The sequence below is a fragment of the Chenopodium quinoa genome, unplaced genomic scaffold (assembly GCF_001683475.1).
Source record: "Chenopodium quinoa cultivar QQ74 unplaced genomic scaffold, ASM168347v1, whole genome shotgun sequence".
NCBI classification, from domain to species: domain Eukaryota; kingdom Viridiplantae; phylum Streptophyta; class Magnoliopsida; order Caryophyllales; family Amaranthaceae; genus Chenopodium; species Chenopodium quinoa.
This window is the reverse complement of record NW_018743212.1, coordinates 1,949,129-1,976,897: the sequence shown is the minus strand read 5'-3', so window position 1 is coordinate 1,976,897 and position 27,769 is coordinate 1,949,129. Positions and strand designations below refer to the sequence as shown.

General features: G+C 33.3%; 2 protein-coding genes and 1 pseudogene across 11 annotated transcripts; 1 reads left to right on the top strand and 2 right to left on the bottom strand.

The window, feature by feature from the left end:
- Positions 1-1,896: 1,896 nt before the first annotated feature.
- LOC110734350 (E3 ubiquitin-protein ligase Hakai-like) lies at positions 1,897-8,167 on the bottom strand. The gene is made up of 4 exons (XM_021914479.1): positions 7,591-8,167; positions 7,000-7,276; positions 6,061-6,119; positions 1,897-3,096 (listed from the first exon to the last, which is right to left on the bottom strand). The coding sequence occupies exons 2-4, from the start codon at positions 7,252-7,254 to the stop codon at positions 2,085-2,087; spliced, it is 1,326 nt and encodes a 441-aa protein (XP_021770171.1). The 5' UTR covers positions 7,255-7,276; positions 7,591-8,167; the 3' UTR covers positions 1,897-2,084.
- Positions 8,168-8,935: 768 nt separating this feature from the next.
- On the bottom strand, positions 8,936-11,946 carry LOC110734602 (annotated as a pseudogene).
- A 6,270-nt stretch (positions 11,947-18,216) lies between these two features.
- On the top strand, positions 18,217-24,493 carry LOC110734349 (probable fructokinase-7). Of its 10 annotated transcripts, none has more exons than XM_021914473.1 (6): positions 18,222-18,927; positions 19,031-21,318; positions 21,429-21,586; positions 21,785-21,900; positions 23,358-23,528; positions 23,897-24,493. In XM_021914473.1, exons 3-6 carry the CDS (start codon positions 21,534-21,536, stop codon positions 23,899-23,901), a joined length of 345 nt encoding a protein of 114 aa, XP_021770165.1. In that variant the 5' UTR covers positions 18,222-18,927; positions 19,031-21,318; positions 21,429-21,533; the 3' UTR covers positions 23,902-24,493. The 10 variants fall into 10 exon arrangements, 7 of the variants coding, with proteins under 7 accessions (XP_021770165.1, XP_021770168.1, XP_021770164.1 ...); XM_021914476.1 differs by having other exon boundaries at positions 18,222-19,123; positions 21,278-21,318; positions 21,449-21,586; XM_021914472.1 differs by having other exon boundaries at positions 18,222-19,123; positions 21,278-21,318.
- Positions 24,494-27,769: the final 3,276 nt, after the last annotated feature.

The following is a 27,769-nucleotide window of genomic DNA, read 5'->3' as shown; positions in this document are numbered from 1 at the left end:
GGCCTTAGCCTAGTATAATAGTATGTAGCAAGATAAGAGTTTTGTCTAAGGCAAGTTCTCCACATCATTTGTAATTGTAATACTTCGTATGTCTTTAATTACGCTCAATACAAGTTATTAATATTATTTAATAATTATTTTATTTTTGCCTCGCATTTTATACATTATGCAACTACCAAACTTCTTGATAGTTACATAGTTCCAAGCATATTGTTACTCTCTTCTAGAACACAATATTCTTACCAATTTCCTTATCAACAAGAAAAAGTATAAAACAATCATGTACATTCACAAGTTGGTTCATAAAAAATTAGAAAATAAAAAAATAAAAATAAAAAAGTATGGTGTAAAGGAGTGTTAAACTCACGTTTTTGACACAACTTAACGAGGAATCTATTAATTCATTTGTTACATTTGTAGCATCCCTTTTATTTGACATCTCTTTCCTATAATGCAGAAGAACAATAACAGGTAATTAGAAAACACAAATATCAAACTCTTGGATAACAAAATACTTGAGCTCAACTCGTTTAGAATTTAACGATTAGCCTATATACTTTGCATATTTGGCCAATCGATTAAATTAAGAGGGTTGATATTTGTTGTTTGACTATTCTGCTAGTATTAAGTACGGAGTATTTACATAAACAATCTGATAAAGTTGATTGTTGACTAAGTACTAGATACGGAGTATATCACATGCATGTTGCTCCAATATTTTCCGATATTTCATATATCTAACAGTACTCCATTCATTCACGATAAACCTATTTTATATTGTTTGACTTCGTGAACGACCAATCCGAACTACAAACGTTGTAATATTCCCCCACCATGTTGGTACCAATTCAAGACACCAAAAATGAAATAAAAATGATACATTCTTTCACAGACATTGTTGTTATTTTTCATATGCCTTTCTCTCTAATTGAATTAGAATGTGATCTGATTCATGTGGTTGGAGTTATAATGAATGGGAAAATGTTCCTTATATTAGAAACAGTTGGCAGACCACATTGCTTATTCCTCTTAACATCACTCATATTGTACATGTGGGTTGACTCATTTTTGGCTACAATTGGTCAGTCAGATACATGTTTTCTCAAACATTAGCCCATGTGACCCATTTCTCTTAATATGTCCGTTTTTATTGGAAACCCCACAAAATAATGTGGCCATCTAAATCAAATCCAGATATTATACAACCAGCTAATTTATCATATTATTCAATATTATGATAGTAAAATTTATCAAATTATGATGAGTTGACATTAGTTGAGCATATACAAGTCTTCTATTGTCTGCTTCCCTTTGTTATTGTTAAGTGCAAGTAAGCGAGTATTATGCATCTCATATTGAAAGGTGAAGTAAAGAACACTTTCCATTTTATCTGTTAAACTATATGATATTAATTTGAAATGGAATACTCCTTATGTTTTAATTAATTTGTATGTAGGGAGTGTTTTGTTATTATGATGCACGGGTTGCCCTTAACGGTTCACACCAATGAGTGTATTTTTCTTGTAAATAAAGTAGAGTGTAAAATAGAATTTTCAATAACTAATAGTTTCGATCATGTATTTAGTATAGTTCATCATACAAGTGTAGGTCATGACTTTTGTTTTGTCATATCAAAACTAAAATGAGATCAGAACTAGCATTGTGGCTGTTACCTTTTCCTTTCTTTTGATCTCCTCGTACAACATAAACTTAAGTATTAGAATAAAAGTTTCGGAAATAAATGAACACGAAACTATCACGGTTGTGTGGAAGAAATTCCAAAAAACTATTGTTATTGGCAAATTGTTCATCTATTCGGGGTGATTTTCTCCCTGTTTATAATGAACTGTAAACATCTTCCAGCCTAATATTTCTTGTCCAAAACTAGCATCAGGCTGAACCATGGCATATGCCACATACCTAGCAAGCATTGCCAATATATATACCAAAGCAGTAAAAAAAACAAATGCCAATAACGAACAGAAAACACTAATACTACGAGTCTAAAAAAGCAAAAGTTATTGCATTATCCAAAAAAAAAAATGAAAAGCGCATAATACAGCATAATAAGCAGGAAACTTGCACTAGTCCTGGCTACTTCCAAAACCATCACGTCTCTCTGATTGCCATCTGTAGTTCTTTCCATCATTACTCATCTCACCTGAAAAGTACCCATGTTTATGTTGCACCAAGTGAGGAGGTGGTGGCCCTGGTGGAGGTGGAGGCGGTGGCATGCCTTGCGGGGCTGACAACAAACCTTGCCCACCTTGGACATTTTCGAAAGGAACATTAGCAGGGCCCCCATTCCAAGGACGGGGATAATTTTCTTGGAAATTAACAGGCCCAGGTCCTGGAGCAAAACCCAATACTGACCCTTGCTCAGATCCACCATCCCCAGTGGAGTCTGATCGTGCTACCTCATAGGAACCTGGAGTGTTATAAAAGGGTGGTGCTGCATCAGATGGGAAAGGAGAAAAGCCAAATGGAGGCGGGCCCATCATCATTGGGTTTGCATTAACAGGCATTGCGAAATTAGGTGGCTGTTGGGGGTACATCATTGAGTACTCACGATGAGGATCAGGCAGGATTCCTTGTTGCTGCTTGTCTGAAAACTGGCCAAAATCCTGTGTTCCACCCTGTGAATCACCATTCTGCTGTTGCATCCGAGGTTGGCCCGACCCATCAAAGCCCATGGGGCGGTTGTCGGATTGAGGGTCAGAAGGATGGGCTTGTCCATAGAACGGTGGTGGCTTTGGCTGCATAAGTGGTCTAAGAGGAGGCTGGTCTCTAGGTTGCTGGCGGCGGGCTTTATCTTCACGATCATTCACCTGATGATTTGCACTAGGAGGGAAACCAGGCCTTGGTGGACCTCGAAGTGTTGTATCTAATGTCGAAGAGGGCTTAGAATTTGATCCCTCTGGTTCACTCATCTCTTCTCTTTTCATATTAGGCTGAAGCAAGTCAGCATGGTTTTCATGTATGTGAGACTCAAAATCAGACTTTTTCAGAAATGACTTGAGGCAGTGAGGAGCAGCACAAATGAAGATTCCCTCCATCATTTTGATCGTTTGGATCTTCTGGATTCGTTCATCACATCTGTCACAAACAAGTTGTTCAGTATATACTGCCTCTGTCCCCATCTCAGAGCCCATTTATTCCCCTCTCCCTTATCCCCAATGTTTCCAAATGAGCACAAATTGGCACTACCAGAAGACTATACTCCAAGAGTACATAAGAATTTCTACTCTATCAAGTTTGTCCTGTAATGCTTCTATGACCTCATAGGAACAAACAGAACTACCCAGAAAATCCCATCAAGACTATTACATAAATTATCTACTGAAAAAAAGAGGACAATCAATATACAACTGCTAAATATTTCGAATGTATGATATAGAGACCCGATTAACCATTTAAGTAGCAATTTTTTCACCTGAATTTCACTATTCTTATGGGAACTAATTAGCCCTGAAATTATATTCATAACTAAACTTATCTTATATGAACTTATTAAACCTGAACTTATCTTGACCGAACCTATTAGCCTTATCTTGTCTAAACCTATAAACCTTGAACCTGATCTTGTCTGAAGCTATTAGCCGTGAGCTAACCTTATATGAGCTTGTTAGACCGGAAATAAGTGATAATAAGGCAGGGAGTATAAAGCCCTGACCTTAAAACTCATATTATCTGAACTTATTAGACCTAGAAGGCTAGAACTTTATCTTATCTGTATTTAATAGCCCTAATTATATTATATGAAGTATGAACATAAAATAAGTGAACATAAGGTATGGGCAATAGAGCCTTAATCTTCATATTCACAATGACATGGACTCAAAAGTCTGGACAATTGATGTTATTTTATAATGCAGGATTTCAGAGACCAAAGTGATCTCTTGATCAGGATTAGTCGTGTTTACTTTCTTTTAAGTTCACAGGTTCTAGCAAAATCCGAGTTTGCTGCTTCAACCGTCACAAAACTAAAGTTGAAAGCAATGAAATAGGTAAAGTGGTTAAAAATTGAAATTAAAGAGCCCGAAAATTATGAAGAAAAGGGAAGGTTGATTACCAGCAATGCCATTCTTATAAATTGCATAAACATTAATAAGAGGAACAGATGAGTTTAAATGGAAATTTTGCATTCCTAGAATAACTTCTATTATGGTGTTACTCAGTATTTACTTCGTACAAAACAAATAGAATAATTTGTAAGAAAATGAAATTATTAGCAAGGCTTTAATCATTTTTCTCAAATTCTAACTTAAACAGATCTTCACTGAAATAGGTATTTTTGACTCTTCGTGCTACCAGTTCTAATTATATTAGCTCAACTCTGTGGACAAACTAAATCTATTTAATCATGCAATATTGCATGCACATGTATGATTACGCATACATTGAACGTTCGTCAAAATGCATTTGCTCTGCTGACATGAATGCAACACACTTTTTCTCTTCGTATGAAATGATTCTCTAAGATCAATCTTTTTATGTACAAAAATGATGTACCTCTGTACACAACACTGGTTTCTTCACAGGCAAATACATCTTAATTTGTCTATACTCCTTACATGCCTGAGGATGATTATTGATTGCATGAGATATGAAGCCTTTAAAACGGGAGATTAATGCTCAACAAAACTCCAAGGAGCCACTCTTTACAATCCTTCACTCTCATACACTATTCATCGTCCTCCATTACTCATTACCTCATTAGTATTCTTTTTTTCTAAACTACTCCATGACTTGAATAATGCTGTATACAGAAACATTTCTAAGATTCTAGGAGTTGGACTCGGTCAATTATATGAGAATTTTGCATGATTTTTGGTCCATAAAAAGGGCCAAATGTCCATACCCATGTCATGAGCATAAAATAACCAAGTATCCAGCAGATAAGACATGAAGCCTTTTAAAAAAAGGGGAAGTTAAAAGCTCAACAAGACTCCAAGGAGCCACTCTTTACAATTCTTCACTTTTACACACTACTCATCATCCTCGTTTACTCATTAATATTCTTATCTCTAAACTACTACTCTCAGAGACTCGAATGACTGCCATATACGGAAATAATTCTAGGACTATAGGTCTTGACTCAGTCTTTTATATGAATACATTGCATGTTTTTTGGTCCAAAAAAAATTGTCAGATGTCCATAGTCCGTACCCATTTATAGAGCATTAAATAACCAAGTATCCAACACAGGCACCTGAGGCGAAATAAAAGATTTCAAAAGACAGCTATGAGTGCTATGACTACTCTGAGACTGAGTAATACTCACAATATTTTTAGAATATTTCACATAGCTATGTAATACTCACAATATTTTTAGAATATTTCAAATCCTGGCATGTGCATGGGCCTGTCAGGGCTAAAAATTCCAATCTACTTCTTTGAGATTTTACTTACTACTCTTGAGACTGAGTTGCAAACACCCCCTTCCCAGCAATGTTTCACAAGGGTCAAGATTTCTCCAAGGGATAAAGATAAATTTCCTGAAGTGCAAATTGTCCAAAGTTCCACACAAGTATCCCACCTTAGACAACTCAAAGATGCTATATATATTTATTAATTATGTTCATGCTCTAGGCAAAAAGCCTAGAAATGTTAGAATTCTCCACTTTTACATTGAAAATGAAATTTGGGGAGGCCACACATAACTTTACTACCACCACTGCCATTAAACCACCTACCAAACAAGCACTTAAAGACTAGGAGAATGCACTAAATTTTAACATATGCAACAAGTCATTAGCTTGGAAAATACTATAATTGAATGGCATCAGTGATTCAGTGTTAGAGATTAAGTTACACATAAGGTCAATGTTGTCTACACTTTATGCAACTAGCTTCACTAATCACTACATTCTCACAATTGAAGACAATGACATTTCCTCAGCATCAACTAAAGTATAATGAAAACCACGCCATCTGTAATAATTGATCTATAATTCATGATTATGAGTGTAATAGAATGATCATATCATTCAGCACAAAAAACATTTACAGGATCCATCATAAAAGCCAACCAATAATTCGAAAGCTATAAGCACTTACAGATAGCAAATTGAGTCACTCCTAGCACAATCAAGACAGAAAGCATGCTCGCATGGACTCTGCAAAAACCACAAAAGTATCATAGCCGTTATGAATCCCAAAAACACAGAACAGGATAGTAAGCAGAAAATAGCACGGTGCAGTTTAAACAATAATTACCCAAAACAGCTTTTAAGTCAAACACCTACTACATGGCTACTTTCACATTGCAGTTGACCCAAGTCTACTTACATTTCAGTCCTTAAACCATAGTGTAAAATCCAGTTTAGATAGTTCTAAGAAATGCTTGTAAAACATAATTTGAGAGAAAACCTCCGTACAACCTTTCTATGCCTTATCAATTATCACTCACCACAGGACCTTTAACACACAACAGAAGTATCGACTCCCTAATATGTAATTGAAAGTTATGCTGCACACAAAAAATAATTGTTGGTTACAGAACAAACTATCTCCTAACCCAAAAGAATCTAGTAAAATTTATTAGGTAATTGGTTCACTTTTGAGCTCTGACAACTAAAGGAAACATCGTAAACCACCAGCAACCCACTCATCCCTGAACCAAGAGAAATGATGCGTACATTTGTTACCTGAGTAATAAGGCAAATAAAGAAGGGTTAAACTCTAAAGTACAGCCTTTACATGGGTATCAGACTACACAAGGTCGAGAAATCAATCCCTCAGCACACACAGTGAAACAATGAAGCATCCTAAGCTGAAAACTCTTAATAATAGACATAAAGATAAAACAATTTCTTATATAAACCAATTCTTTACCCAACTTGATGCCACTAGGTGAATATATAATTTAAAAAATAACTCAAAATCTCATCTAAGAACTCATTAATCACCATTATTGAACAGAGTAAATATACAACCATACGACATTTCAGATAATTTTCGATAAACTCATAACAAGTTGATGAACAAAGAACGTACCAAGCGGCCATAAATTGCAATAGGGAAATCACAACGAACACAAAAGTGGACTCGCTCAGCAAGCTGTCGTCGAGAACGACGGCCCACAATCTTCACAAACGAAGCAGAGGTAGCTGAACCGAGACCCTTGGCAACAGGAAGGTCAGCAAGAACAAGGTGATCAGGGCAAGCAACATTCACAGACTCCCCAGGCAACAATTTTGTTCCAGTGCTACCTTCTAGTGATGAACCTTTATTTAGACGAATTTGAAGCATCTTCACACCAACGAATTCACACCTATGTTGAACAAAAATAATTATCACTCATATTCAAATTCTACCAACAATGCAATTACTCAAATCAATGAAACATAAATAAATCGAAAACCCTAATCGGCAAAATTTCAATCAATGTGTAGTAAATTAGCCCCAAATTTCTCAAAAATCAACCCTAAATCCTTCCAAATCAACACAAAAATCACGTAATCAATGAACAAAAGGATTAAATTAAAATGAAAATTTAAGTATATGATTAACAAACTGTATTGAAAATTTGGAAATCTTTTAACCTGAATTCGATCAAATGAGGAAGAGATGAAGAAATTAACTGACCTAGAAAGTAGTGAAGGGGTTTCCGGATGGAGAGAGAGTGGTGGCGCCGACGTCACCGACACCGACCGCCGGTAGCGACGGAGGATGAGTGTTTGGAGTGGTGGAGGCGTCAACGATTTTCCTTTTGCTACTTTCCTTCTGAGAAAAAAAAAACGCGCCTTCGTGATTTTTTTTCCTTAAAAATAAAAAACACTTGATTTTTTTGTGAAAAGTTAAATGACACTCTCATTTAATTCGGTAATGCCCGCATTTGAATATAGATGAACAAATTATACGGGCATGTATTTTATATTTTTCTTTCCTCTTTTTTTTTTGACAGAATATTTTTCTTTCCTCTAACTCAATCTAACATATTCTCCTCGCAACAAACTACCACCAAACGAGGGCAAGATCATCGAACTCATTGTCGGAGTTAAAGTCGTAATTTTTTTACCTATTTAAATTTTTAGGTGGAGGCCAAACGCCTAATTTTTCAAAATTCTTGGGAAAAAATGCCTAGAATTTTGAAATTCCTAATTTTTCAGTTTTTTTGCGTTTTTTGTTTTTGTCATAACTTTTGATCTCAAACTCAGATTAAGACAAATAATACATTGTTAAAATATATAGAAGTCTACCTTTCAACCCAATTGGAATTGGAATTAAGTCAATATCATTTCTAGATCTTAAGTAAGGTATGGATAAAATACTAAAGTTAGTCCAAAACCAACACCGTTACCCTATTTCAAATAATGGTCCAAATCAAATAATATCATACTGCTATGGAGAAAACGATATGTCAGTCCATTAGACCATTATTATCAATCTAGTTTAGGAAATGCTTAAAGATTGATAAGTTGAAATTGTCCCTTACTTTGATGGTAATTTAGGGGAAGAAAGGTATTGTCGTTGGTTACAGTGACTTAATATGGGGAAAGGGGCCACGTGGGATTGATTATTCTAAATTAAATTAACAATTTTAGGAAGAAAGTAGAGATGTATTCTATTATGATGAGTTTTTTTGTTGAAGAATATTTATGATGACATTTTAAAAGGACATCCTCTAAATTATGATCAATACGGAGTGATATATTATCATTACTTTAATACGGAGTATCTTTGATTAATCTTGAATAGGAGAGTGGTCAAACAGTAAAACACTCAAACTTGTTATACTTTGACTCATTTTTGAAATATATATGTTACTTTGACCTCCATTGTTATACTTTGACTCATTTTCCCTTCCGTTATACTTTGACTTTTTTTTCCTTTGCAAAAAATTTATAATCCACATCCAACAAAATGGAACAATAATCAAAATTCAAAACATGCAAGTGCCCTTTTATAAATTTATTATTTATGACTTAGCTGAAACCAGAATACATGAAATACAATTTGTGTATCTCAAAACTTTGATTAAAAAAAAAAAGCATAAATATACTCTAATAAATTAATTAGTGCCGCCAAATATCTTCTTCAACTCATGAATTTGATTAGCATCCAACAAAGTAATCTTCTGAATAAGATCAGTGGGTAAGTTGTTTGCTGCAATAGATAATGTAGCAATGTGTATGCCAGGATTTGCACTATTAAACGTAGCAGTAGCAACGGCCGGAGTCGTGCCGTTGTTAACCGAAAAATGGTAAGACCCTTGTGGTATGATCATAATATCGCCCTTGTTCAATGTTTTAAAATACGGTTTGTTATCCGTATTTATAAAACCGGTAATCATACTACCCTCGACCATGTAGATAAGTTCTGTCACTCGGTGTGAGTGGAGTGGTACGACTCCACCCACACCAATGTCTGCTCGAAGGACGGAAATACCTAGACCATTCATGGCTGGGAATGTGACATCAAATGCTTCATTTATCCCAAGTTTGAAAATATTTGACCCGTAACCTGGAGTGGCTAGACCCGAAAAAGTAAAATCATCAACCGTAAGGTCAGCGGGATTTCTACAAGGGTATCCTGCCGGTCCACCTGGAAGCTTTAAGTCCGCCACACAAAAATCAACAACACTTGTTGAATATGATTGAGAAATTAAGAGAAAAACGAAGAAGAAATTTTTTTTGTAGTTCCATGATGATTTGTATGAATTTTTTGGGAAATTATGTATTGTTGGTTTATATTCTCTTAGTGTAAGGACTTATGTTCCTATATATAGTGGTAATAAAGAAAACGTATCTCCTAATTAAGGAGTGATATAACAGTTTTTTTCTTTTTTTGCAAATATCTAATACAGTTATATTAGCTAATTCATGTGATGATCTTTCTTAATTTTCATATTGCAAATCATAAATTATACGGAGTATTATACAAATTACCTCCATTATAATAAATAATGCATCCAAAATTAGTGCAATTTTTTAATGATGAAAAGAAACAATAATTTTTTCCCTTAACAAAAAGATTTTCATATCAATTTGTTTATTTTATACCATATACGAAGTAGGAATTATTGATCCATTTATTTTTGCTATTCCGATCCATATCATATGTATCATGATTCTAATGAAGATACATTGTAATTGTAATGGATGGATTGGACTCATTGGAGTACCAATAATGACTAAGTGGTTAAGTCTTTAGACTAAGTGTTTATGTACGATAGGTTATAGACGTTCAAAAATATTACGGGATTTAAAATTCATACCTCCATATACTATGAGATTTTTTTATTTTTTTTGACGTAATATACTATGAGATTTCATTCCTATTCATTCTAGTCTCTCTAGTTTAATAATCAAAATGACCCCTCAATAGACATACAATTGCTAGCCAATTTAGAAGAAGAAATTTTAAATAAAATTCAGTCAATTTAATGTTTTTACATACGATACACAACCATAATTACGGGAAAAAGAAAAATTACAATTGACATGATCAAAGCTAATTTTTTTTTTTTTTTTTTTTTAAATGATCAAAGCTAAGTTAAATTATACAGTAGTTTTAGAATAATTTAAATATTGTCTTTAAAAAAAAAGGATAATTTAAATCACACATTTCCCAATTCGGACGACAAAAGATCCGAGAAAATAAATTAACATATATTCAATACTCATAGGGAGTTAATTTGTAGTAGTAAATATATGGCAAGAAATTAAAATGAAGACATAATTGGATAGGAAGCTAATTAATTAGGAGCTTGATTTTCAATTAGAAAGAAAAAAATCAATTAAAAATTATTTCCTTTTTAGAATATAATTAAAAATATGAATGGATTAAATTGGAGCAACAAATCAAACAAAAGTCCAAACATTTTGATACATGAAGAAAGTCAAACATTCATGCTATAAACGATAACTATTTTAATCCAATTCTTGAAAAATAAATTAAATAGTAGAGTAGTAAATAACCAAAGACGATCTATTAAAAATCAGAGAGAACAAAAAAATATAAAAAATTAGTACTTAGGGAGGTTAAATCATCTTAATGGCTCAATGCCAGAAGATGTTTGGGTAGGTTGCTCATAAATCAAAATGGATATTTAATTTTACTCTACTTATATTATTTTATATACAAAATAGAAAAAAAAATGTAGGTAATGAAGAATTGTTGGTCCGATCCATACTATTTTATGATCAGAAATTTCAATTCGAATAAAAAAGGAAAAAACTTATGCATATTTATTTATTCGACTATGATGTAACTTAAATCGAAGTACAAGGAATTGATGAAATACAACTTGTGTACACGTACAGTTTGATAATTATTACTCCGTACTTCATATATATACATACATATATTATTAATTGGTACCCCCGAAATATTTTCTTCAACTCTTGGATTTGATTAGCATCCAGCAAAGTGATCTTCTGAATAAGATTCATAGGTAAGTTGTTTGCGGCTATAGATGTTGTAAGAACGCGCACATCAGGATTTGAACTGTTTAAGTAGCAATTGCAACGGCAGTAGAATTGCCACTATTTATGACGAAATGGTATGCTGCTTGTGGTAGGATAATGATATCCCCCTTGTTCAATGTTTTATAGTACGCGGTGTTATCTGAGCCTATAAAGCCGGAGGTAATTGTGCCCTCGATCACGTACACGAGTTCGGACACACGATGTGAATGGAGTGGAACAACTCCACCCACCTCGATGTCCACTCGGGAGATGGAAAGGCCTAGACCATTTAAAGCCGGGAATGTCTGATCAATTGCAGCACTTAATGAGGCTACGAAGAGTTTTGACACATTTTTTGCACCATTTAGACCCGAATAAACAAAATCATCAGCTGTAACGTTAGTAGGATTCTTACAAGGATATCCCGCGGGTGTAACAGGATAACTTAAATCTGCCACGCAAAAATCGACCAGGTTGCACTTGATAGAGAAATAAGGAGGGAAAAAACGATGAAATATTTTTGTAGGTCCATGATTTGTATAAAAGCTTTGAAATGGTATGATATTAGGATAGTGCATGTATACACTAGGAGTTGTGTTACTTCCCTTTTACTTATTTTTTGCTCTCAATGTGATGATTTGGGTACCTTTATACGTTAGTATATTACTGGAAGTATCAGCTAAGATCTAAATCAATTATGATCTTTGGATAATCATATTAAGTATATAATGATCTTTTAAATTATTACATCCAATTATCCCATTCTAATTATTGGTGCAATCATATGAAGTAGTACAAGATTACATTAATTACTTAGCTACGTATGCTAGCAAGTAGTAACAAACATGGAACACAATTTATATATACTGGGGTGCACATAGAGGTTGATGAATCAAAAAGTAGTTTTTTATCTATTTGATTTTATTTTTTTATTTATTTTTTATATTTTTAATTTTTTTTTTCATTCTAAGATTTTAAAATCACAAAAAAAAGTATTAAATAAATCGAAAATACGTTGGGTGCACTTTGCACCCGGGTGGATATAATTTTTTTTTTACAAACATCCATATTGATATAACTCAATGCATTCTTCACATACTAAAATTAAAACATGTATGAAAAGACAGAAAAGCTAGTCATACTCCGTGATAGCACTAATTTTTACAAGATTACGTGTATTTTTTTTATTTTTTTTTTTTTGGTTGGAAAAAAGAAAAGCTCTATCGAGTCAGAACCTCTCACATGTCCTCCTGACCCAGGTTAACGAGCTAGACAATTTAGAAGTAGGACAAAGGGTAATGGAATCCCCACCCTCAAAGTGATGTATCTCAAACTTATGAACTTTTTTTTTCTCGCGTTTTTATCATTCTCCTTTCTTTATCCAATCACATTTTTAAATTGACAAACGAAATTAAGTTGAAAGAACACAATTATGTTCAGATCAACAAGCAAAATTAATTTAAATAAACACAATTATAATAAGATCGACAAATATAATTAAATCAAACCAACACAATTTTCTTAGATGGACAAACGAAATAATTAACGATAAAACAGACAAATAAGATTAACCTAAATTAAAAAAAAAAAAATACATATATTAAATTGAGTATAACTTAAATTATTTAGATGCATAAAAGTTGGGAATTAGAAATCATAAAATAAAAACTAATCGGCTAATTAACATTGCGAAAATCATAGATTAATTTTCTTTTTTCTCCTTTTTATATTCTCAAAGAAAATCCCGAATCATAGGTGTCAGATTTACTTTATAAGGTGGAGGGGGCAGAGTGCACCTATATATTAGACAAGCATATAGGAGGGCAATTTGGGATTTTTATTAGACAAATATTTTTGTAAACTATTATGCATGTATAACAATATACCATTAAAGTATAAGTTGTCTTAATAATACTATTTTTTGCCTATTATGCATGTAGTGGTACTTTTTGTCATCCTATAGGTTGAATATTTTCCAACAAAATACCTATCATATGTAACCTATTTTGTATGTAGTGGTACTTTTTTCCATCCTATTTATTTGCTGACAAATAACAGCTGTGCGCTAAGGGTTAATCGAGGGGGCATGAAATAAGAAAACACATAAGCTTCAAGGGTTGATACTATGAAATTTTATACTCGTACAATGTATCAATTTCTTTGTGCCTATTATTTATAGAATTCAATTCAATCTCCTAAAAAATTGTGCCGATTAAAGTGGTGCGCACTTTAAAAAATAGAGGGATTATTAAATGATTTATTAAAATTGTAATTAAATAAAGATATCTTAATGAATGTTATTTTTTTATAGTAATAATTTATATCAAAGTTATCAAAATCGAGATTCCACTTTGAATTGTAAGGGATTTTGATGCATATGTGTTACAGATGATAGTAGTCATTATATTCAAAAAGAATTCTAGAAGTTTTTATTGACTAAGTCTTGTGTACAACGGGTGTACATTAATTTTATTGTAAAACGGTCAGTTTGAGCGTAATTTTAACTATTTTTATGGTAACTTTAATCACGTAAAGGGTAACTTTTAATTTGTCGTTGGTTTAAATTTTATTTTAATGTGTAATTTCTTATAGATACGTGATTACATACTATAAAGACTAATGTAATTAATCTGATACTTGTAGAATTTGTTATATACACCCGGATGCACTGTACTCTCAACTAACCTAAGATTAGTTTTTGCTCTTCATTTGATGATTAAATGAAAAACAATCATCAAAATGAGACAAAATAGTCATGGGTGTATGGTACACCCGGGTGTATATATCAATCTCTCTTATAAGTTTTTTGTAAGATAAAATTTATTAATAGAAAAATAATAACTTTTGCGGTATAAAGGGTAAGTACTTTTAACATAACTTTAACCCGTTTTACGATAAATTAACGTAGACCCGTTGTACACAAGACTTAGTCGTTTTTATTTCTCACATAATAAGTTTTTTTTTCTTGTTTTAAGCTTAGAATATTTTAATTATGCAATTTTATTTTGACAATAGTTATTTTTACAATATAAGAGAATTCAAGTGAGATGATTTTTAGTGATTATGACTATTCACCAAAATTTTATTTGGTATGTAAACATATATGAATTTTCAATATCGCATAGTATCATATTAGGTATTTTATAGGAAAAATTCACATCATTAATCCCAATTATTACTTACCTTCTCATTTTAATCCTAACTATAAAATAATTGAAAATAATCCCAAATATAGGACTAGCCTTCTCAAAATAGTCTTAGCTTTATATTTACATGTTTAACAAGTAATTAGAGTGGCGTGTCTACTTCAAATTGGTTAATTTTCTTTTTAATTTTGTGATCATCCTCCATCTTCCCAAATATTTCTCACTAACTCAGTAGCAACCATGTTTTTTTTTGGGAAACTTTGGCAGCCATCACTATTCACCACATTCACCTGCCACTAATTATGGCTGCCAAAGTCCACATACTCCACAAAACAACCACCTCCCTTCACATCCTCCGATCCTTCATGCCTTCTATCATTTAATCACAACAAATTACAAGGGGGCAGCTGTTGCCCGAATCAGTTGCACCATACTAGAAAAAGCTAGGATTATATGGCTCTGATTTCAATTATTACTGTTAAATACTATAAAAAGCTAGGATTATATGATACATGACTTTTGTTATTGTGCTTACAATTGCCTTTTGTAATTTTACGACATAGACAATTAGAGAATGTGGTGACATTCACGATGGTCTTTTCCATATAAATCACAAAAGTATAGAATTTATGTATAAATTCTAACTTAACTTTTGTTAGCAGAGGGGACACAAATGTCTATGGCCAGGCTGTATCGAATGTCCTTGCAGAGAGCAATTTTTTTATTTTATTTTATTTTTTTTTTTTTGGGAAGAGAGCAATTTGGAGAGCACCATTAAGCAAATTCTTGATATGGGTAGAGGAAGTTGGGAGATATTGTTGTTTGTGTTTTACGCGTTGCTTATAACAATCCAGAGAGGTGTTGGAATTTTATGTGCGGAAGTAGTAGTGGATTTTTGGTTTAGAGATGGATTTATGCTTGATAATGTGATAATATGATGATTTTATTTGATGTGTTTGATTATTATTCTCAACATGTTACATGTCATGGTATTTATAGATGTCTTACAACTCTCTAGAGATTTCTAGCTTAGGTTAGTCTAGATTTTTCTAAGATATTTTCTCCTAGATTTTTCTTAGGTAGTTTCTACACACTTTAGATTTTTTTACATAGATATTTTTACATAATACTTCCTAGATTTTTCTAGACTACCCTTTAGATATTTATTTTACAAAATATTCTATGTTTTTCTAGATTAATATTTTTTAACACTCCACCTCAAACTTGAAAAACTTGAACACCGAGTTCTCTTACAAAATGGAGGAATTTATCCGTTGGAAGTGCCTTGATAAAGATATCTCGAGTTGCTCTCCTGTCTTGCAAAATTGTAGCTCGATCTCTACCAACTCTCTGATGAAGTGGTGTCGTATCTCGATATGCTTTGTACGACTATAGAAGACTGGATTCTTTGTCATTGCTATGGCTGACATACTGTCATAGTAGACGGTGGTTGGATCTTCTGTGTCGTGTTGTAGATCTTTTAGAATTCTCCTTAGCCACACTGCTTCACATGCCGCGCTTGTAGCTTATATGTATTCTGCTTCTGATGAAGATAGTGCTACTGTTGCTTGTTTCTTTGATGACCATGAAACAGACTTGGATCCTAACTGGAACACGTACCCACTCGTGCTTCTTCGATCATCGATGCTTCTAGCCTAGTCACTGTTACACATGCAAGTTTGTAGTCGATTTCTGACTTGTACATGATTCCATGGCTTTTCGTTCCTTTGATATACCGGAGAATCCTTTTTGTTGCTGCTAAGTGAGCTTTGCTTGGCTCACTCATAAACCTTGAAATGACGCTGACTGCATGAACAATGTCGGGTCTCGTGTTTGTTAGATAAATGAGAGATCCGACCAAACTTCGGTAGAGTGATGCATCCACTTTTTCTTTGCCATCATTCTTGGAGAGCTTCTCATCTGTAGCCATTGGTGTAGCCATTGGCTTACAATCTCTCATGTTGAATTTCTTAAGCATAACTTCTGCATATTTCTCTTCTGAGAGAAATCCTTCTGGTCTTTGCTTCACTTGCATGCCTAGGAAGTACTTCATTTCTCCGAGGTCTGTCATTTCAAATTCTAACATCATAGCCTTCTTGAATTCTTCTATTAACCTTGGATTAGTGCCTATGTAGATGAGATCATCTACATATAGACATAAGATGAGAAAATCTCTTGGCCCATGGGTCTTAATGTAGAGTGATGGCTCACTTGGGCTTTTTGTAAATCCGTTTTGATAAAGATAGCCATCTATTTTGCTATTCCATGCTCGGGGAGCTTGCTTGAGCCCATACAGAGCTTTTCGAAGGCGATATACTTTATCTTCTTTGCCTTTGAAGAGGTATCCTTTAGGTTGCTCAACATACACTTCTTCTTTTAGCTCCCCGTTGAGAAATGCTGACTTGACATCTAATTGATAAACTTGTAACTTGAATTGTGCAGCAAGAGCGAGAACTAACCTGATTGTCTCCATGCGGACTACAGGGGCGTATGTCTCGTTGTAGTCGATTCCTGGTTGTTGTGAGTATCCTTTTGCTACGAGACGTGCCTTGTGTTTTTGGATGGAGCCATCTTCATGGTACTTGATCATTTAGACCCATTTGAGGTCGATTACATCCTTGTCTTGAGGCTTGTCTACAAGCTCCCAAGTCTTGTTCTTCTTGATCATTCTGATTTCTTCGTCCATGGCTTCGATCCTTGTCTTCTTGTTCTTCTCGGCAGCTTCTTGAAAGTTTTGTTGTTCACTTGTGAAGAGCGCCATGATTGCATGATTGCACTCGTAGTTTTCTAAATAGCTTGGGCGGCGCCGGTCTCGATATGATCTTCGAACTTCTTGTGTTGGACTTGATTCTTGAGTTGGTCTTGAGCTTGATGGTGAACTTAGACTCCTTGATGAAGGTCTTGGACTACTTGGTGATGATGTACCTGATGTTGATTGTGATGTTGATTGTGTTGGTGATTGACTTGGGCCTTCACCTTGATCTGGGCTTGTTGGTGGAATGCTTGCTAGAGGTATGAAGTGTTCTCGTTCCAGTGGCATTGTGCTCCTTTGTCGAAGATGACATCTCTCGAAATGATCAACTTCTTGGACCCGGGCTGATATAGACGATAACCTTTAGACTCGTTACTGTATCCAATGAAGATACATATTTCTCCTTTTCCATCTAACTTATCCCGATTCTCCTTCGGGATGTGGGCATATGCAATGCACCCGAAAACTTTGAGGTGCTCAACTCTTGGCTTTCGTTTGATGTGTAGACTGCTTCGGCCCAAAAATATTTAGGTAGATTTTTTCCTTGCATCATACTTCGAGCCATTTCAGCAATTGTCCTGTTTCTCCTTTCCGCAACACCATTTTGTTGTGGTGTGTGTCGGACTGTGAGCTCCTTTTTAATTCCTTGTACTTTACAAAATTTGTTGAATTCATTACTTGTATTAAAAAATATTAATCAAGAAAAACCTAGAATATTTTGTAAAATAAATATCTAAAGGGTAGTTTATAAAAATCTAGGAAGTATTATGTAAAAATATCTAAAGTGTGTAGAAGCTACCTAAGAAAAATCTAGGAGAAAATATATTAGAAAAATCTAGACTAACCTAAGCTAGAAATCTCTAAAGAGTTGTAAGACATCTATAAATACCATGACATGTAACATGTTGAGAATAATAATCAAACACATCAAAGAAAATCATCATATTATCACTTTATCACTCTCTTCTTTTGTCTCCCAATATTATCAAGCATAAATCCATCTCTAAACCAAAAACCCACTACTACTTCGGCACATAAAATTCCAACAAGAGGGCTTATAGCAACACTTCCCATTCTATTTTGCTCATACGCAAATTGATTTTGAGATAAATGTTATATTTACTCTATTGTTTTGGAATGGGTTTGGTTCAAGCATATGGTTAAACAGTTTTTAGGCTATGTTATCCTTGTTATGTATTTGTTTAATAATAATAATAATTGTACTCAGTTTTGTTGTTAGGAAATTCCCAGGTGATTCTCTTTGAGTTTATTAGTATGAAGTATGGTGATCTTTCGAAAGTAGCTAATTGGGTACTCTGTGTGATTATAAGATTGTTGATCCTATTAAAAACTTCGTGAATCATCCAGTATTTTGTTCTCCTTATTGTTGAATATGGAAGGGAATAATTGCTTTAAATGAAAGCTGCTTATATTTCTCTTTCTATAACTTACTAAGGGTTAATTTAGTTAATTATTCTGAAGAGTTTTTACCATTTTCATTTCTGTGCGATAGCCTGGTCTCTGTAGGTTATGTTCTTGAAATTTTTAATAGTGTGAGAGGGAGCATCATACTAAGGTTTGGATCTTTCATCTGGATTTGTGGTCTTGTAAGTAGGTATTCTGAAGGCTTATATTAAGAACTTGAGCAAGTGTTCCATGCGTAGGAATAGGGAAAAGATTACTCATGAGTCATGACATTAGATTTTAATTGTTGGCAGCTATTGCTATATGAAGAGAGAGCTGTTTGACAGTACCGATGAAGTCGATTTGCTTTAATTTCTTCGGTGGAAATGTGTAATGCTCCTCAATTTGTAAGTTTTGTTCATATTTCAATAGAGAAAATTATATTTTGATGGATGGTTCACCTGTCAAATAGGAATGGGATTCCTTAGTTCTTAACTATGTTTCTTAATTTTTTTTCACCATTATTTTCCAAAACTCTCCCTTTCTCTTCCTCGATCTCTATGTCTCTCTTCTATTTGCTCTTCCTTTTTATGTTTCATAACTTGTATTTAAGAATGAAATAACACGGTTTTGGAAAATCTATGTCATCCTACCTAGGAATGGGATTACTTTTTTCTTAATGTGGCTTGTAAGAGTTATATCTTTGCATATCTTATATGTTGACATGTTGTACATAGTAATTATTATTAGTTTGCTGTCCTTGCTCCAATAAGTTTAGCTTTTTACATGAAAATTTCATTATTTAATTTTACTGTAACACTTTGTTTTTATGGGTGGAATGTCTAGCATTTCATTAAATTACTTTTGAGGATAAGCTTCATTTATACAGTATTACTTTTAAAGTGAATACGAACACGCTCTTCTTATCTCTAACCGAAGAGACATTGGTTGGTTTATTGGATGTATTTTAGCTCAGGATTATTTTGGCTTAAACATGAGTTGTTGTGGGTTGTTAGCATATGATTGCCAATGTGACTAAAATAGATTACAGCCTGCTCAAAATTGAGTGAAGCAATTCTTCCTCTTAATTTGCTGATGCCTTAAATCAATTGCGAATAGCATGCACATTATTCATGAAAGTTATTTGGTTGATTTGATGAGGATTTATATAAAAAAAATAAGGTCTTGCGTTGGAATTTAAGGAGGACCTCTCTATACAAATATGCACGACAAATATCTTGAGGGAAGGGATGGTTCATGGGTCAACCGGGGAAAGGGTTTATGACCTTTTCACTGGCCTTGTTTTGCTTTCTAGGAAAATAGAAAATTACCTTTGCAGATTTTTATTTTTTTATTTTTTGTTTCAAGAAATATAAACCTCTGTCTAAAATAGTTTACCTTCAATGGTTTTATTTTAATATGACATGAGCATGTGTATTATACATTATTTTCATAAAATTACTAGAGATATTTGCTTGTGATTCACTATGTTGATATTTGCTTTATGAGGGTTGTTCTTGTGATTCACTATGTTGATATTTGCTTTATTTTTTTATTTTTTATTTTTATTTTTATTTTATTTTATTTTTATTAATTTTTTTGTGATTATGATTAATTAATTGATAGGACCTGAGATAGGATGATTGCACATAAATATTGCATACATTTTCTTTGTTACTGTTTTCTTTATTACTATGGAATGTTATGAAAATTGTTTGTTTTGGGATAGTTGGATATCAAAAATTACATTATATTGATTCATGTGAATTGGAAGGCTATTAGCTTAATTGGTAGAGCAATGTGCTATCCTGTACAGTATGTGGGTTCGACTCCCACATAGCTTGATATATTTATGTCGATTGATGAATTTTGCTCATGGCTAATATTTCTTTTGTTTCAAAAAAAAATTGCTACATTTTGACTAGCACGTTTGTCGATACACAACTTTAATTGTAATTTTTATAATTATATATTAGTAAAAAATTTAAAATGTTGATAGTATGAAAATATACAATAAAATTTCAACAATATTTTACTTGATAACATAAGCTTTCAATAAATTAGTAAAAATATGTAACATTACAAGGAGGAGCAAGGAGAAGGAGAAAGAAATTGAGTCCGAGAAAAAGGAAGAGAGAGTTTGGGGAAATAAATGGAGGGGGATACTTTTTAGACTGTAATTGATTAAGGAGATGATAATACTTTTTTAAAACTATCTATCTTTAATGCTCAAAATCATAAAAGACGAGTTAGTGAAAGAAAAAACTAAAGGGAAAGAGAAACAGAGTGAGCAAGAAGGGGGAAGGACAACTCAATCATTAGATTGGGACAAGCTTGCTTCTTTCATTAACTGTAATTACTTAATCAACGTGGTTATGTGACAATTATGAGAATGTAAGGCCGATTAGGATCTCCTTAAGAATAAAAATTTCAACCTTATAGTAGTGTCATGATAGATATAAGTGAGTGATTTTTTTGAAGTGTTCATATAATCATGAGAGAGAGAGAGAGAGAGACTGATTTGCTGAAAGCTCTTGCTATTTTTGCTGCTTTTTTGACAGGTGCTGTAGCCATTAATCATTCCTGGGTTGCTGCTAATCAGGTTAATTTAGTTTTAATGTTTGATTGCGATATATTATTGCAGGCTTTGCTTAAGCTAGACCTGAAGTAGACATGCTGATAGATGAGTATTGGTAAACTCTTCTGATGTAGGATCTTGCTATTTGGAATAGGATATGCCGGGATGGGCATATATAGGTTGAACTTGCACATGGTGGCGAGGATCAGGATCATCATGTGCTGTGCTGGAGGGGCGCTATGGTATATTTTTCATGGTTGATGGTTACAATACCTATGACAATTATGAGAATGTAAGGCCTATTAGCTTTACTCTCTCTCCTCCCCTTTCATGTGTTGTCTCTCCTCTTCCCTTTTCTTTGTGTCTTCTTCATTCCATTTTGTGCAAATTAGGCATGTTCTTATTTCTTCTCAACTTTATACATGCCTCAAAAGAAGTTGAAGCAATTAAAAATAAATAAATTTGTGGGAGTCTGACGTATACATGGCAGTGGAGCAGCAACGAATTCCAGCAATTCGGAATTGCAGGCGATGTCCCTTGCTGACCAACCTCGTGCTCCGATTTCCCATACCCTGACCTTGAAGTTGCTACTCAAGATGTTCGCAGGTATATATTTTACTGGACATTTCCATCTAGGTTTTCCTTGGAAATTTTAAAATTGATTTGGGTGAAAATTTTTTGGCATTAAAGATTGGGAGAGACACAAATGATGTGAGAATTATTTGGGATAATTTGAGGTGCCTTTTTTTCGGAATGATGATTTGTAGTGCCTAAATGCTATTATGTGTGAGAATTATCCACCTTTTGGGGCAAACTGCTGAGTATATGAGTGATATGTAGTTTGTAGTTTGGGGTGTTCGAATTATGCTAGAATGTTAACTTATTTTGATTGATTTTGTGATTTTTCCAGGCCATTTTCTAAAATTTAGTTTTAAAGCTATGACACTCATTCTTATCCATCACTAATTTGCGTTGTTGCAGAGTATTAGATTGTCCACAACCATTAAGTTTCTCACTGCTGTGGTACTGATACTGCATTTGTTCTCTCATTTGAGTTAATTGTATTTTGTGAAATTATTATACATTGATTTTTAGTTAGAACTAATTTGTGTTTGCAGAACTGGAATCTAAAATCATTGATATTTTTTCTCTCATTTGAGTCAAAATAATACTGCTTTGATTATGTAGAAGAGAAAATGGAATTAAGGTCTAAGCAAAAGGATTTTGATGCAAAAAAATAGAGAATTCTTAAATAACATATTGGCCGGACATTAAGGTAGTGTTATAAGTTTTGATTGATTGATTTATAAGTTTAATGATTTCACAGTGATAAAAAAATTTCCTGAGTTGGTTTGATGCTGAAACTTGATATTAATGATCATATTATGAAGCAATATCAGCAAAAATGATGATCCAGTTGTTTTGGACAAAGTTGTCAAATCTGGAGGAAGCAAGCGACTTTGATAAGATGTTTGTCTAAATTCAACACATAATAAGCGTTATAGTATTGTGTGTTTACTTAGTGCAAAGTAATGTAGTACAAAGTATGAAGTAGGATTGATTGATTTGAGCAATTACTGGAAATTGGTTTATGTGTATATATGAGTAATTAGTTAATAATTACCTGAACTTAATGGTATATAGTTCTATTGCTACAAAACAAATGGAAGATTCATCTCCAACTTACAATACCTGTTACACGGCATGCATCAATTTGGGGAGTAGTTTGTGGAGTTGTTAAATCTGGTATACTTGCCTTTTATGGTCCTTTCATCTTTTTCTGATTTGTTATTTCCTCCTGTTTATCATAGCCATGTTCAGCACTAAAATTTCATGCTCTCTACTATTTTTTTTAGTCTAAATTGATTATTGAATCAAATTGCTAGGATTAATCTTTTGAAAACCTTTTTATTCCTGTTCACTTTTCTTTATTTTATTTCTATTAAAATTTGTCCTATTAATATGATGTTTGTATGGAAAATTTTATGTGATAGCCATGTATAACTGATTAGTATGATTGTTTATGAGTTGAAGTATATGGGTTTTTTTTTTTTTTTTTGTAGGTACAAATGGTCAAGCGGAGGATGATAAACCACTGGTGGTTTGCTTTGGGGAAATGCTGATAGATTTTGTGCCCACAGCTGCCAGGGTGTCACTAGCTGAAACTCCCGCATTTGCTAAAGCTGTTAATGGCGCCCTTGCTAATGTTGCTGTTGGAGTATCGCGATTAAGAGGTAAATGTTTGTAATTCGAGCTAAAATCTGAATTAAGATACTGATAATGTACAAGAAAGTCAGCTATTAGTGAAACTTTTAATCAAAAGCTATAGCTTGTGCAGCGTATCGCCTTGTATTTTAATCCTTTTTTTTCGAGGGGTTATATTTTAGTCCTTTACATAGCTTTGAAGCGTTAATTGCACGGATCAAAAGCTATAGCTTGTGCAGCGTATCACCTTATATTTTAGTCCTTTACACAGCTTTTGAAGCGTTAATTGCATAAGCATTCTGACAACTTCGCTGAGTTGTCATTTAGCATCAGATAATTTGTAGCTTATCTTCTAAAGCTTGCATACTTAATATCTAAAATGACATCTAAATTACAGGTTGACTTGCAGGATGACCTAGGAGCATTTCATGGCATTCTAGCATTGCTGAGTAGCAAACCAATTACTGGTAAAAGTTTACGAACGACATGGCATACAAGCATTGCTCCCAATGGGCACTGGAGGCTGTTAAGGTTGAAGCTTGAAGGCCACCAGACAAAGGATTCAAAGGGTATAGTCCCTGCTATTCATTTTGGCAATAGAGTGGTCTTGACTTTTTGACGACTAAGACTAGAGAAATAATGTCAACTGCCTATTCCATCTACACCGAATGCTCTGGAGAAAAAGCAAACCCAATAACCCCTGACCTTTATAGATGTCAAGAATATGAAAACATCCAAGGAACAAGCATTAGATAGTGCTATTCTAGATCAGATTTGTAAGATGTTTTCTATTTAATCTTCCTTGCCAAATTTTATAGAATATCATAATGAGTCATTGAAGAACTCATAACTGTACCTATTGAGCGTTTAAATAAAAATAAAAGTTTAGATCGAGGAGGAGGAGATATTGAGCGTTTAATAAAAATAAAAGTATTAGTGTAGGGTTTGTTCGTGGAATAAATAAGTGACAAGTAAATAAAGTTTTTGGGAAAAAGACTATCTAAGAGCTTTATAAAGCATCTTTGAGGTTTTTGTTAAAGTAAAATGATATATAAACATCTCTAATCACTAATGCTTCAATATCTTGGTAAAAATCTAACTTTAAACTTTCACTATTGTTTGTCTATAGTCTACCACCGTGACATGCAAACTAAGAAATATTTTGAGTAAAGATGATCTTAAATTCAATATTAGGGGTGAAATATCTTGTAAATGTTTTCGAATATTTTCAACTCTAATTTTGAGAAAAAGGGTACCAAAATGAGTTACACGGAGCCAAAAAAATTTAAATCATTCCGGAGGAATTGATTAGATTCACCATAAATCTTTTTTTAAAAAAAAATGTTTGTGCAACTATAGTAATAGATAGATTTAAAAAGAGATGGAGGATAAAAGGAAGGAAAGGGAGAGGGAAAGGGGGACTAAGAGGCAATAGATAAATTTAAAAAGAGATGGAGAATAAAGGCAGGAAAGGGAGAGGGAAAGGGGGACAGAGAGTGAGAGGAAGAGAACAGGGGAGGGAGAAGATGAGGTCGGGGGGAGAGAGGAGAGGAAGGGATAGAAAGGGTGAAAGAAAAAGAGGATTCAGGGGAAGAAGTCGGGAAAAAGAAGGGCTGAGATAGAAGGCAGATCGAAAAAGAGACAAAGCGGCCAAGAGAGAGAGAGTGCGAAAAGGAGTATAAAGGAGATGAGGTCTAGGAGAAAGTGAAAGAAAGAGGGGCCAAGAGAGAGGATTTAGGAGAAGAGAGAAAGAGATAAAAAGAGAAAGTGGGTCAAGAGACGAATAGAGAGGTCGAAAATGGAAGCGTTAGAGCGATAAGAGATAAAAGGGCCTAGAGATAGAGTGATAAAAAATGAGAGAGGCTTGAGAGAGAAAAAGAGAGAAGGAAGCCAAAAGAAAGAGAGCGATAAAGAAAAGTTGGTAAATATAGAGGCTGGGTGAAAGAGAGAATGAGGAGCTAAAGGGGAGAGAGAGCAAGTGAAACTTATAATTTCAGAGCCTTTTTAAAGATGAAACATGGACAAGAAGGATTAGAAAAGGAAGAAAGAGAGCAAGAGAAAGCAAATGCGGCCTATAATATTCGAATTCACTAAAAAAATAAAGTATAAAAAGAGGAATCAGAGAGAGAAAGAGAATAAGGTCACTTCATTCAAAAACAACTTCAACCCATCCCACCCTTCCTATATTCTTTTCTTTTCTTCCTCAGTAATAGCTAGCTCTTGTAGTCTCTTACTAATACTTCAAACATCATTCATCAGCTTTTAATAGCCAAGGTTGATTCAATCAAGATACCGATTCAACCAATGAAGATGAATGTTATAACTTAATCACATTCAAAACAAGAATGAGAGAAAGATTTGCGGTATACAATTTACTAAGGCTTTAGTGCTCAACAATACTCTAAAATAAAATAATGTATAGAAATGTCTGTCAATAAAACAAGAGTTAAATAGCATGTAAACTTTATGTATTATGTGAAGAATATTTTCATTCACTTTAACTCTTTTATTATTATTATTTTTTTTTTAACTTTTAAACAACATATTAAAAATTAGTCTACACATCTATTTGTCAAATAAGTGTCTTATCATATACTACATTTTCAAAAAGAGATGCATGCACTTCACTTTTAAAAATACATTGTTTTTAAAATTATTAGTACATAAAATAGTATGAATAATATTTAAATATAATAACACAATAAATGTCATTTCACTAACTGCGTCAAACAATAGGCTGCTATTATCGTTTATATACAATCCTGAACACTGTAAACATTTGAACATATCCAATTAACATAAACCCAATTTACATGCATTTTTGTAATCTTCGAGATAACGACACACCATTAACATTAACTAAATTACATAATCATAATTTAATGCACGATTGTGAGTAAATGAGATACTAAAAATAGTTGCTTCATGTTTATATGATTTATCGGATAATTAATTTGCATGTTTTAAAGAATCTATGGAACAAAAATTCTCCAAATCATTTTGGGACAAAGGCTTTTTTGTTGTAGAACAAAAACTGCACAATTTTTTTATGCTAAATCTGCATTTTGTTGTTAGTGTCAAAGCTAATCAAAGAGTTAAGTTCTCATTTGTGGACCTATAAGCTTCAAAACCATTCTAATAAAGATCTAGCAATATAGTAGATTCTAAATGAGGTGCTTGTGAATCCTCTTTTGCTACCATATTTGATCAGATGAAGGTGTGTGAATCAACTCTATGGTGGAAGGTGGACCATCGAACTTTCTATTACTTTTACAACGCAATAAGAATGTGGCATTTTGTTTTTTGTCCCATTTTCTATTGCCTACCAGAAAATTCATGTTCTAATTGGAAAATTTGTAAAATTCAAACCACAAATGACTAAGAATGTTATGTAGTGCAAAGTGAAGGCATGGAAGATTGAGGAGGCGAGAAAGTAGAAGTGAGGAGGGGATAGAATAAATGAGAAAAGGTTAGGATGAGAGTGAGGGGGGGTGCAGAATGCAGAAGGATGTAGGGCCAAGAGGAGATATGTAGACAGAAAAAATACTTTAAGAGTGTGGGGAATGTTGCATATGAATGTATATCAATAAAAAAAATTCTTAAGAAGGTCATAGGAAGGATAGATGAGATAAGGGAGTGGAAGAAAGGAAGGAAGAAGGAACAAGAAAGGGGGATAAAGAGAAGGGTAAGAAGGAGAAATGAGATAAGGAAAAGGAAGGAATATGAAAGAGAGGATACACGACAATTTTTAATCATTCTTCCTTTAACCATGTTTGTCCCCGAAGCCGAGCTACCTATATGGGTTATCTATTACAAACCTGTTTTCATGTCCTTACTTAACATACTTTTTGCACCGGACTATATTATGGTTGATCCATCTTTTGAAATAAATGTGTAGTGTATACGTAAATCTAATATTATATAAATAAAGTAGGCATTTTTGGAGAGCATTTGGAGCGCCACGTAAGAAATATACTTATTACGACCAATAAGAAGAAAGATTTGTAATTATTTTTTGAATTAAAAAATTATGTTGCACCAAGATAAAAGTAACGAATTAGATTTGATATATCTAAAATTTTAATGCCACGTAGATTATAATCCACGAATTAAATAATTTTAATGAAAAAAAATAAAGTAAAAATATAGGAAAAGATAAATTTATTAATTCAATACTACGAGTATAAGAAATCCAAATAAAATATACTAAACACAAATAAAATTTCGTATAATTTTTAATGTCATGTAGATTATAATCCTCAAATTAAAT

Coding starts and splice junctions, on each gene's coding strand:
- LOC110734350 (XM_021914479.1), bottom strand. CDS start 7,254: ATGCTTCAAATTCGTCTAAATAAAGGTTCATCACTAGAAGGTAGCACT. Junction 6,120..6,999: donor TTGCAATTTATGGCCGCTTG/GTACGTTCTTTG, acceptor TGGTTTTTGCAG/AGTCCATGCGAGCATGCTTT. Junction 3,097..6,060: donor AGTGACTCAATTTGCTATCT/GTAAGTGCTTAT, acceptor TGTTTGTGACAG/ATGTGATGAACGAATCCAGA.
- LOC110734349 (XM_021914473.1), top strand. CDS start 21,534: ATGGTATATTTTTCATGGTTGATGGTTACAATACCTATGACAATTATG. Junction 21,587..21,784: donor CCTATGACAATTATGAGAAT/GTAAGGCCTATT, acceptor TATACATGGCAG/TGGAGCAGCAACGAATTCCA. Junction 21,901..23,357: donor GCTACTCAAGATGTTCGCAG/GTATATATTTTA, acceptor TTTTTTTTGTAG/GTACAAATGGTCAAGCGGAG.